The sequence below is a fragment of the Trifolium pratense genome, linkage group LG5 (genome assembly GCF_020283565.1).
Source record: "Trifolium pratense cultivar HEN17-A07 linkage group LG5, ARS_RC_1.1, whole genome shotgun sequence".
Classification (NCBI taxonomy): domain Eukaryota; kingdom Viridiplantae; phylum Streptophyta; class Magnoliopsida; order Fabales; family Fabaceae; genus Trifolium; species Trifolium pratense.
The window spans coordinates 29754-42303 of record NC_060063.1 but is presented as its reverse complement, the minus strand read 5'-3'; the positions used below and the strand labels follow the sequence as shown (position 1 = coordinate 42303).

Below are 12550 nucleotides of genomic sequence, written 5' to 3'. Positions count from 1 at the left end.
ATTAGATTCAATAATATTTTCCTTCTAGAGAGTTCCTTCTAGTAACTTTTCAATAATCTTTTGTTCTCTTCTTTGCCATCTTTGAGAGTTCCTTCTAGAGTTCAACTGTTATACTCACAGAAACCTTCAATCCATATTTGTGCTACACATCAGGTATGTTAATGTCATCTTCACCCTCACCTCTTCCTTGTTTCATATTCTTCTTTTTCTCTTCTGGTTTTCAAATATTTGCATGCAAGAAATACAATCTTGAGTATGGAATTATTCAAGAACTTCTTATTATCAAATGTAAATTACAACCATATCTGTGAACAATATATTATGCAATGATTGTGTGACTTCAGGACTATATAGGAATGCTTACTTAGTGTTAATATACATAAATGAATTTTAATCATCTTCTATCAATACTATAGAATCCTTTTTAACTATTGACTTATGGATTAATTTAGCATTTAATCACACTGAGAAATTTTAATGCTCTGAAGTCAAAGGTTATTGATTGATCTTTGAAAGTTTCTGTTCATATCAATTATTCTACCTATATGTTTTGTGTGCATTGTTTGTTTCTGTTAGATTCTTCATATTCTTCTTTTTCTCTTCTTCTTTTCAAATATTGGCATGCAAGAAATATTCAAGAACTTCTTATTATGAATAGATAGTTTTTCCTCATTATGCTAACTACATAGTTGTTTTGGTAGATAATTCTCGACTTTCTTGTCTTTTAAATGCAGGATGACAGAACCTGCAGCATCTGCGGAATCTTGCACTGGAAACACAATTTGCACTGAAAACACCGAGGAGGAAAGCTCGTCTCTGCCTCCTGATATAGCAATTGGAATTGACATTGGCACCACACCATGTTGTGTTTCTGTTTGGAATGGTCCCCAATTGAAGATTTTGACAGGCAATATGAATGAGATGATGAAGAAATGTTTCGAAACTTCCAAAGATCATGACTTTTCTATTGGAGCTAGTAGTAGCAGCAGTAGTAGTACTGAAGTCTCACTCGAGAATGAGAACATGAATCAGTTCTTTAACATAATTTTCAGTGAAAGGGCAAAACTTCCATTTCTGATGCACACCGTGGACATTGAGGTTCGCCCTTTTGTTGCTGCATTTATGAAGAAACTGTGGAAATCCACTACTGCAGTAGAACTACTTGGAAAATTTCTAACGGAAATAAGATCAATCGTTGAAACTCGTCTGAACAAACCTATAAGAATGGTAGTGTTTACAGTTCCGGTTTCATTCAGTCGATTGCAGGTAAACCGGATATATGACGCTTGTGCGATGGCCGATCTTAAAGTTATCAGACTGATGCTTCAACCAATAGCAGTGGCTTTGTGGTATGTGATTCAGCAGTATGCTTCTTCTGATAAGGTTATGGACAATGAAAGCAAAAAAATTGCTCTCGTTTTCAATATGGATGCCGGTTATTGCGATGTTTCTGTTATTGAAGCAGAAAGAGAAAAATTGCGAATAAAAGCCATGACGGGAAGTACTATTGGTGTAGAAGATTTGCTTGGAAATATGATGTGTCATCTCTTACCTGATTCTGAAGAGATATTCAAGAGACCTGTTCACTGGAACTCAGATATATTACCGATGGCTTTTCTTCGAAGTGGAATCCACAACTTGATTACCAATCTTTCGACTGAGACAAGTGATGAGGTTGATTTAGAGTCGATAGATGGTTTGAAGATACAAAGGGTTGTAACGCGGAATGAGTTTGAGGATGTAAACAAAAAGTTGTTTGAGAAGTGTGAAAATCTAATCTACCAATGCTTGCAAGATGCAAAGATAGAAGCCGAGAATATAACTGATATCATAATTGTAGGCGGATGTTGCAATATACCAAGGGTGAAGAATCTTGTTACGGAAATATGCAATGGAAAGGAAATATATGAAGGGATAGATCCTTTGGATGCTGTACTTTATGGTGCAGCACTGGCAGGAGCTCATAAAATGGACTCTGTTACTTCTCAAGTCACACTTCATGCCATCGGAATTCAATGTGATGGAGTGAATTTCGTACCTGTTATTCCGAAGAACACATCATTGCCAACGGTGGGGGATATGGTGTTTTCAACTATTGATGATAATCAAACTACGGCATCGATTGTTGTCTGCGAAGGCGTTGAGGAGGGACAAAATGCTGAAGAAAACAATGTTTTGGGAAATTTCAAAATAACTGAAATACCTGAAGCACCAAAAGGAGTTCCTGAAATCACTGTTTCAATGAGCATAGACCGTAAAAGCATTTTGACAATTACTGCTTATGTTGGGATGCCAAGATTTACTCCTGTGGTTACAAATTTTGATGATCAGTTCCTAATTAGAACATATGATTATACAATAAATTTGAGCTAATCTCTTCGGATGATATCCAACAAAATGCTTAATACATGTAAAGATATGTGATTTTGTCGTTTGACTTTTATTTTTCTTTGTTGAGGTATATGTCTTCTTAATTCATTTGTTGATTACGCTCAGTTTAATAACATGTATTTTAACGAGACATATGCTGTTCGGCTTATCAGTATTTGGACTAGCATCTTTAGAGCAGATATCGCTTCTGGTTTCAAATCAACACGCAGACTCAATACACGACTAAATCTTTTATGCTTCATAACGACTTCAAGTTTTTTTTTTACAATGAAGGAATTAACCAAATGAATAAATGTAACACACGTCTTCTTTTTATAATAGTTTTTTTCAAAAAAAAAAAAAGAGAAATTATTACTAAAATAACATTAAGGATTAAATATGTTTTTGGTCCCTATAGTTTCCCAGAATTTTCGCTTTAGTTCCTGAAGATTTTTTTTTTTTTTTTTTCACTTTTTAGTCCCCGAAGTTTTTTCCGTCAAGATTTTTAATCACCTTTTCATTCAACTCGTGCAAAACATTTGAAATTTTAAAAAAAATTTCTACGGTCATGTTTAGTACATTATATGAATCCCTCTTACAAAAGTTTAAATTTTTTTAACAAGAGATCAATTAAATATGAATTTTTTTAGTTTTTTCCACATTAATGATCATTTTACAATGGCATACACTTACTATTAAGCTGACATCTTATGTATCTATTCCATTTAGGGATGAAAATTTGAGATTTGTTTTAGAACTACCTAGAGCTAAAGAAAATTCTGATTTGCCACCTTTACTACGACCAACTATAATCAAAGTATCCAATATTAACTTCAACATTCTCTTGAATATTTTCATTGATCTTAGGCAGTCTCTTAGCTATCCAATTTGCAACTTTTCATGCTAATTTTACTTCACATAATCCTTATCAACACAAATTAAATTCATGCATGGAAGAAATTTTGCAATATAACTGCGATACATAATCACCAATATAAGCTCAACGAATGCAAAAATTACAGCCACATTTGAGAAAAATAAATTTAAGATTACATGATTCCCAAACTCCTTAGTCCTATCCTTACATACAAACAAATTCCTAAAATAGTCGTTCTCTGTTGTGAATTCTTTAATATCACACCGATAATCTTGATGTGTGGAGCAAATCGAATAAGCAATCAAATAATGAGATCGGCAATAATAATCACAAATCAAATGATAAACGATAAAACTGTAAAGAACACGAAGCAAATGTTTACCCAGTTCAGTCAAAACCGACCTACTCTGGGGGAGAGAGACTCTCTGTTCCACTATCGATAGAAAAATTGATTACAACAAGATTTAATACAAAAGAGTTGCAAAATTTAGACTTTAACCCTAATTCTATCCTTTTCCCAAATCTCTTCCCGTGACCAAGAGATTTAATCAATAAGTGTTTCCCAAGGTGATAGAATGATTCCCCAACCCTAGAGTCTTCCCAAGATGTTACAAATATCAGAAACTCTAAAAACCTCTTACAAATATCAGAAAATGTGACAAATATATATTACTGCGTGTTTTTCCACGCTTTCAAGACAATTCCCAACACTCTCTCACTAAAATATCATCTAGATATGGTGCAAACAATAGTAGACTAACTAGAGTACCGCTTGGTCACGACGCTCAGAGGATTTTTAGGTTTCACGAGATTTTATAGGCGATTCGTCCGCCATTAGACCACTCTCGCCGCTCCTCTCACCGATTTGTTGCGTTCTAATAAGTTTACATGCAGTACAGAGGCCACTATGGCATTTACAGAATTAAAAATAAAATAAAAAAACACAAATGTGTGTTTGTTTTGCAAAAATTTCTCTAAAGCCTTTATTGTTGAGACGGATGCTTTTGTAGTCGCCATTGGAGTTGTTTTATCTCATGATGACACCCATCCCAGTTCCATCACTCATAAACGAGTTGAATGTGTATTATGCATCAAACAACAAGGGAACAATGTTAGTTCAATAGGGAGCAAAGTGACAATCATTTATAAAACTAATACGCACACATCTAAATTTGCTCCCTCATTTCTAGTGATATTGGAAATTCCTAACCTCATTTTCTTAAATAAAATTGGTATAATTGATGGAAAATCCATTAAAGGGACATAAAAAATATGAACTTTGAAAAGTTTGATACACAAAGGTGGACAAGTAAAATATGAATTGTGAAATTTTTTTAGAGAAAGGTTTCCAACTCAAAATGTTTCGATAAAAAAAAAAAAAAACTCCTAAATCCAATGTTTTGAACTTTTAAAGATTTGAATCACTCAAAACATTTATACTATTTCTAAATATTAAGACTCAAAAAATAAATGCTTATAGGTAGTATATGAATGAATACGGTGTAACTTCGAGTATGTTATAAAACTTGTACAAAACTAACTCAAAAAGTTTGAAAAATGAGGGATCTAGGTGTAATTTTTTAAGACTAAAACACACACATCTAAATCTTTAAAAATATATATTGATGCAAATTTGAAAAACTTGAAAAAATTGAGCAACATATTATAAAATTTTAAAAAGATTATAAGTTCTAACTCCAAATTCAAATTGTCTTTAAGTAACCAAAAAAGTTTGATATATTACTACCAAAAAAGTTTAATTAAAATTGGTATAATTGACAGAAAACACAAGAAGTTATCCGGTATTCGTTCATATACTACCCAAAATCCCTAAACTCAAAAAAGTTTGGTTTCTTAGGTTTCAAGTGATATTGGAAATTCCAAACCCAATTTTCTTAAATAAAATTGGTATAATGGACGAAAAATTAAATTAAAGGGACATAAAAAATATGAACTTTGAAAAGTTTGATACACAAAGGTGGACATATAAAAAATGAACTTTGAAATTTTTTAGAGAAAGGTTTCCAACTTTGAAAAAACTTTTAAAATAAATGTTTTGAACTTTTAAAGATTTGAATCCAAATTGTTACAAACTCAAAATATTTCTACCATTTCTAAATATTAAAACTCCCAAAAAATAAAAGCTTATAGGTAGTATATGAATACAGTGTAACTTCGAGCATGTTATAAAACATTTACGAAAAGAACAAAAAAAAATTTAAAAATGAGGGATGAAAAATGAGGGATGAAATACTATTTAAAATCATGCATTTTTTTACACTTCACTGAAAATAATGCATATTTGCACGACATCACGCACAATATTTATCAATTGCTATAAATTTGACTTCTCACATCTTTTCTTTCCGTTTAGAAGCACTTCTCGACTCCCTAACTTTATAACAAAGAATTTTCACCGACCAATCCAACACCACCACACCACTATGCCTACTTAAGCATGAGGTCACTGTTCTTTGATTAAAATGAGACAATTCATTTTCTATTTACTATTAAATTACGGTGAAAATTTTGAACCTATCTACGATCTATTATCTATTATTAAAAAAAAGAGTGAACTAGATATTATTTTTTTCTTAATATACGCGGCAAAAAAAAGAAATTAAGAGCTACTATGAAACATCCCTCTCGTTTCAACCAATATAATTATGTTGCAATAAAAGTTTAAACCAAACATTTCCATAAATGGTGAAACCAAGTTGGAGAGTGAATTTAAATTAAGGACGAATAAGGAAAGTTCAATTAATAATATTAATGCACTATAAAAGATGAAGACTACTACATGAGATGAAAAGAGTGAGGTAGCAAGAGAGAAAGTAGTGCTTTCTTCCATTTAGTAGAAGAGGCCAATATCTATAGATATATACCTATCTAATAGAGATTAAGAAATTGAATATATATATGGCATCTATTGAGGAACTATCTGATCCAACACTCAAATCCATGGATGATATCAAAGCTATAGATGATGTATGTTATCTTGATCTGATTATTCCTTTGAATTTGATTATTTTTTTTGTTATTATTCATTATTCAAAGTTGTGCAACTTTTTTTTTTTTTGAATGTAAGTTATGCAACTTATGCATTGTTATTTTCTTCATAATCAAAATGATATAGGAGTATAGTTTCATGCCTTTTAATTTGGACAGTTTAGATTGAACATGAAAGGCCTTTGCAAAAAATAAAAATAAACTCCTTCAACGAGAGGATCTCCTAACAAAACAAAAAGTTATGAATAATATTTCTCATGCTTATTTCATTCATCCTTCCATTACATATAATAATAGCACCTAATTAGGACTATTATTAGTTTTTCAGCTATAAACTATCAGTTATTAGCTATAAATTATTAGTTTTTGAAGACTAAAACACAAACATATATATATATCTTTAAAAATATATATTGATGCAAATTTGAAAAATGTGAAAAAATTGAGCAACATATTATAAAATTTTAAAAAGATTATAAGTTCTAACTCCAAATTCAAATTGTCTTTAAGTAACCAAAAAAGTTTGATATATTACTACCAAAAAAATTTAATTGAAATTGGTATAATTGACCGAAAATGCAAGAAGTTACACGGTGTTCACTCATATACTATCCATAATGCCAAACCTCAAAAAAGTTTCATTTCTATAGTTTTAAGTGACATTGAAAATTCATAACCTCGTTTTCTTAAATAAAATGCTTATAATTGACAGAAAATCCATTAAAGGGACATATAAAATATAAACTTTGAAAAGTTTGATACACAAAGGTGGACATATAAAATATGAACTTTGAAAATTTTATACACAAAGGTTACAACCTCAAAATGTTTCGATAAAAAAAGACTATTTTAAGTCTAAAGTTTTGAAATTTTAAATATTTGAATCAAAATTCTAACAAACACAAAAATTTTCTTCTATTTCTAAATATTAAAACTCTCAAAAATAAATGCTTATAGGTAGTATATGAATGAATAAAGTGTAACTTCATGCATGTTGTAAACTTTCACGAAAATATCTCAAAATTTTTGAAAAATGAGGGATATAGTTGTAAGTTTTGAAAAGTAATATGCACACATAAAATTTTTTAAAAATATATTGACGGAAGTTTGAAAACGTTAATAAATTTAGCAACATATCATAAAACTTGAAAAAGATTTTAAGTTCTAACTCGAAACTCAAATTGTGGAAAGTAACGAAAAAAGTTTTGATTTCTTATGTTTTAAGTGATATTGGAAAGTCTCAAAAAAATTTAAATGAAATCAGTATAATTGACCGAAAATGCAAGAAGTTACACGGTGTTCTCTCATATACTATCCATAATGCCTAACCTCAAAAAAGTTTCATTCCTATAGTTTTAAGTGACATTGGAAATTAATAACCTCGTTTTCTTAAATAAAATGGTTATAATTGGCGGAAAATCCATTAAAGGGACATATAAAATATAAACGTTGAAAAGTTTGATACACAAAGGTGGACATATAAAATATGAACTTTGAAAATTTTTTACACAAAGGTTACCACCTCAAAATGTTTCGATAAAAAAAGACTACTTTAAGTCTAAAGTATTGAACTTTTAAATATTTGAATCAAAATTCTAACAAACACAATTTTTCTCCTATCTCTAAATATTAAAACTCTAAAAAATAAATGCTTATACGTAATATATGTATGATTAAAGTGTAACTGCAAGCATGTTGTAAACTTTCACGAAAATAACTCAAAAAGTTTTAAAACTGAGGGATCTAGTTGGAAGTTTTGAAATCTATTACGCACACATCTAATTTTTTAAAAACATATTGATGCAAATTTGAAAACGGGAAAAAATTGAGCAACATATCATAAAACTAGAAAAAGATTTTAAGTTCTAACTTTAAATTTAAATTGTGGTAAGTAACCAAAAAAGTTTTGATTTCTTATGTTTTAAGTGATATTGGAAATTCAAAAGAACAATTAATTGAAATTGGTATAATTGACCGAAAATGCAAGAAGTTACACGGTGTTCACTCATATACTATCCATAATGTCTAACCTCAAAAAAGTTTGATTTCTATAGTTTTAAGTGAAATTGAAAATTAATAACCTCGTTTTCTTAAATAAAATGCTTATAATTGGCGAAAAATCCATTAAAGGGACATATGAAATATAAACGTTGAAAAGTTTGATACACAAAGGTGGACATATAAAATATGAACTTTGAAAATTTTAAACACAAAGGTTACCACCTTAAAATGTTTCGATAAAAAAGACTATTTTAAATCTAAAGTTTTGAACTTTTAAAGATTTGAAACCAAATTCTTACAAACACAAAATTTTTCTTATATTTCTAAATATTAAAACTCTCAAAAATAAATGCTTATAGGTAGTATATAAATGAATAAAGTGTAACTTCATGCATGTTGTAAACTTTCACGAAAATAACTCAAAATATTTGAAAAATGAGGGATATAGTTGTATGTTTTGAAAACTAATATGAACACATCAAAATTTTTAAAAATATATTGAAGCAAGTTTGAAAACGTTAAAAAATTTAGCAACTTATCATAAAACTTGAAAAAGATTTGAAGTTCTAACTCGAAATTCAAATTGAGGTAAGTAACCAAAAAAGTTTTGATTTCTTATGTTTTAAGTGATATTGGAAATTCTCAAAACAATTTAATTGAAATTGGTATAATTGACCGAAAATGCAAGAAGTTACACGGTGTTCCCTCATATACTACCCATAATCCCTAACCTCAATAAAGTTTCATTCCTATAGTTTTAACTGACATTGGAAATTAATAACCTCGCTTTCTTAAATAAAATGCTTATAATTGGCGGAAAATCCATTAAAGGGACATATAAAATATAAACTTTGAAAAGTTTGATACACAAAGGTGGACATATAAAATATGAACTTTGAAAATTTTATACACAAAGGTTACCACCTCAAAATGTTTCGATAAAAAAATACTATTTTAAGTCTAAAGTTTTGAAATTTTAAATATTTGAATCAAAATTTTTCTCCTATTTCTAAATATTAAAACTCTAAAAAATAAATGCTTACAGGTAATATATGTATGAATAAAGTGTAACTTCATGCATGTTGTAAACTTTCACGAAAATAACTCAAAAAGTTTTAAAATGAGGGATCTAGTTGGAAGTTTTGAAATCTATTACGCACACATCTAATTTTTTAAAATCATATTGATGCAAATTTGAAAACGGGAAAAAATTGAGCAACATATCATAAAACTAGGAAAAGATTTTAAGTTCTAACTTGAAATTTAAATTGTGGTAAGTTACCAAAAAAGTTTTGATTTCTTATGTTTTAAGTGATATTGGAAATTCAAAAAAACAATTAATTGAAATTGGTATAATTGACCGAAAATGCAAGAAGTTACACGGTGTTCCCGCATATACTACCCAAAATCCCTAACCTCAAAAAAGTTTCATTCCTATAGTTTTAAATGACATTGGAAATTAATAACCTCGTTTTCTTAAATAAAATGCTTATAATTGGCGGAAAATCCATTAAAGGGACATATAAAATATAAACGTTGAAAAATTGAAACACAAAGGTGGACATATAAAATATGAACTTTGAAAATTTTAAACACAAAGGTTACCAACTCAAAATGTTTCGATAAAAAAAGACTATTTTAAGTCTAAAGTTTTGAACTTTTAAATATTTGAATCAAAATTCTAACAAACACAAAATTTTTCTCCTATTTCTAAATATTAAAACTTTAAAAAATAAATGCTTATAGGTAATATATGTATCAATAAAGTGTAACTTCATGCATGTTGTAAACTTTCACGAAAATAAGTCAAAAAGTTTTAAAAATGAGGGATCTAGTTGGAAGTTTTGAAATCTATTACGCACACATCTAATTTTTTAAAATCATATTGATGCAAATTTGAAAACGGGAAAAAATTGAGCAACATATCATAAAACTAGAAAAAGATTTTAAGTTCTAACTTGAAATTTAAATTGTGGTAAGTTACCAAAAAAGTTTTGATTTCTTATGTTTTAAGTGATATTGGAAATTCAAAAAAACAATTAATTGAAATTGGTATAATTGACCAAAAATGCAAGAAGTTACACGGTGTTCACTCATATACTATCCATAATGTCTAACCTCAAAAAAGTTTGATTTCTATAGTTTTAAGTGACATTGAAAATTAATAACCTCGTTTTCTTAAATAAAATGCTTATAATTGGCGAAAAATCCATTAAAGGGACATATGAAATATAAACGGTGAAAAGTTTGATACACAAAGGTGGACATATAAAATATGAACTTTGAAAATTTTAAACACAAAGGTTACCACCTTAAACTGTTTCGATAAAAAAGACTATTTTAAATCTAAAGTTTTGAACTTTTAAAGATTTGAAACCAAATTCTTACAAACACAAAATTTTTCTTATATTTCTAAATATTAAAACTCTCAAAAATAAATGCTTATAGGTAGTATATAAATGAATAAAGTGTAACTTCATGCATGTTGTAAACTTTCACGAAAATAACTCAAAATATTTGAAAAATGAGGGATATAGTTGTATGTTTTGAAAAATAATAAGCACACATCAAAAATCTTAAAAATATATTGACGCAAGTTTGAAAACGTTAAAAAATTTAGCAACATATCATAAAACTTGAAAAAAAATTTAAGTTCTAACTCGAAATTAAAATTGAGGTAAGTAACCAAAAAAGTTTTGATTTCTTATGTTTTAAGTGATATTGGAAATTGGTATAATTGACCGAAAATGCAAGAAGTTACACGGTGTTACCTCATATACTACCCATAATCCCTAACCTCAATAAAGTTTCATTCCTATAGTTTTAACTGACATTAGAAATTAATAACCTCGTTTTCTTAAATAAAATGCTTATAATTGGCGGAAAATCCATTAAAGGGACATATAAAATATAAACTTTGAAAAGTTTGATACACAAAGGTGGACATATAAAATATGAACTTTGAAAATTTTATACACAAAGGTTACCACCTCAAAATGTTTCGATAAAAAAAGACTATTTTAAGTCTAAAGTTTTGAAATTTTAAATATTTGAATCAAAATTTTTCTCCTATTTCTAAATATTAAAACTCTAAAAAATAAATGCTTACAGGTAATATATGTATGAATAAAGTGTAACTTCATGCATGTTGTAAACTTTCACGAAAATAACTCAAAAAGTTTTAAAATGAGGGATCTAGTTGGAAGTTTTGAAATCTATTACGCACACATCTAATTTTTTAAAATCATATTGTTGCAAATTTGAAAACGGGAAAAAATTGAGCAACATATCATAAAACTAGAAAAAGATTTTAAGTTCTAACTTGAAATTTAAATTGTGGTAAGTTACCAAAGAAGTTTTGATTTCTTATGTTTTAAGTGATATTGGAAATTCAAAAAAACAATTAATTGAAATTGGTATAATTGACCAAAAATGCAAGAAGTTACACGGTGATCACTCATATACTATCCATAATGTCTAACCTCAAAAAAGTTTGATTTCTATAGTTTTAAGTGACATTGAAAACTAATAACCTCGTTTTCTTAAATAAAATGCTTATAATTGGCGAAAAATCCATTAAAGAGACATATGAAATATAAACGGTGAAAAGTTTGATACACAAAGGTGGACATATAAAATATGAACTTTGAAAATTTTAAACACAAAGGTTACCACCTTAAAATGTTTCAATAAAAAAGACTATTTTAAATCTAAAGTTTTGAACTTTTAAAGATTTGAAACCAAATTCTTACAAACACAAAATTTTTCTTATATTTCTAAATATTAAAACTCTCAAATAAATGCTTATAGGTAGTATATAAATGAATAAAGTGTAACTTCATGCATGTTGTAAACTTTCACGAAAATAACTCAAAATATTTGAAAAATGAGGGATATAGTTGTATGTTTTGAAAAATAATAAGCACACATCAAAAATCTTAAAAATATATTGACGCAAGTTTGAAAACGTTAAAAAATTTAGCAACATATCATAAAACTTGATTAAAAATTTAAGTTCTAACTCGAAATTAAAATTGAGGTAAGTAACCAAAAAAGTTTTGATTTCTTATGTTTTAAGTGATATTGGAAATTGGTATAATTGACCGAAAATGCAAGAAGTTACACGGTGTTCCCTCATATACTACCCATAAACCCTAACCTCAATAAAGTTTCATTCCTATAGTTTTAACTGACATTGGAAATTAATAACCTCGTTTTCTTAAATAAAATGCTTATAATTGGCGGAAAATCCATTAAAGGGACATATAAAATATGAACTTTGAAAATTTTATA

At 28.4% G+C, this 12550-nt stretch overlaps 1 protein-coding gene across 1 annotated transcript; it reads left to right on the top strand.

Annotated features, from left to right (window-relative positions):
- Positions 1 to 735: 735 nt before the first annotated feature.
- Positions 736 to 2373, top strand: LOC123884265 (heat shock 70 kDa protein 8-like). The gene has a single exon (XM_045933333.1). The coding sequence runs from the start codon at positions 736 to 738 to the stop codon at positions 2371 to 2373; it is 1638 nt and encodes a 545-aa protein (XP_045789289.1).
- Positions 2374 to 12550: the final 10177 nt, after the last annotated feature.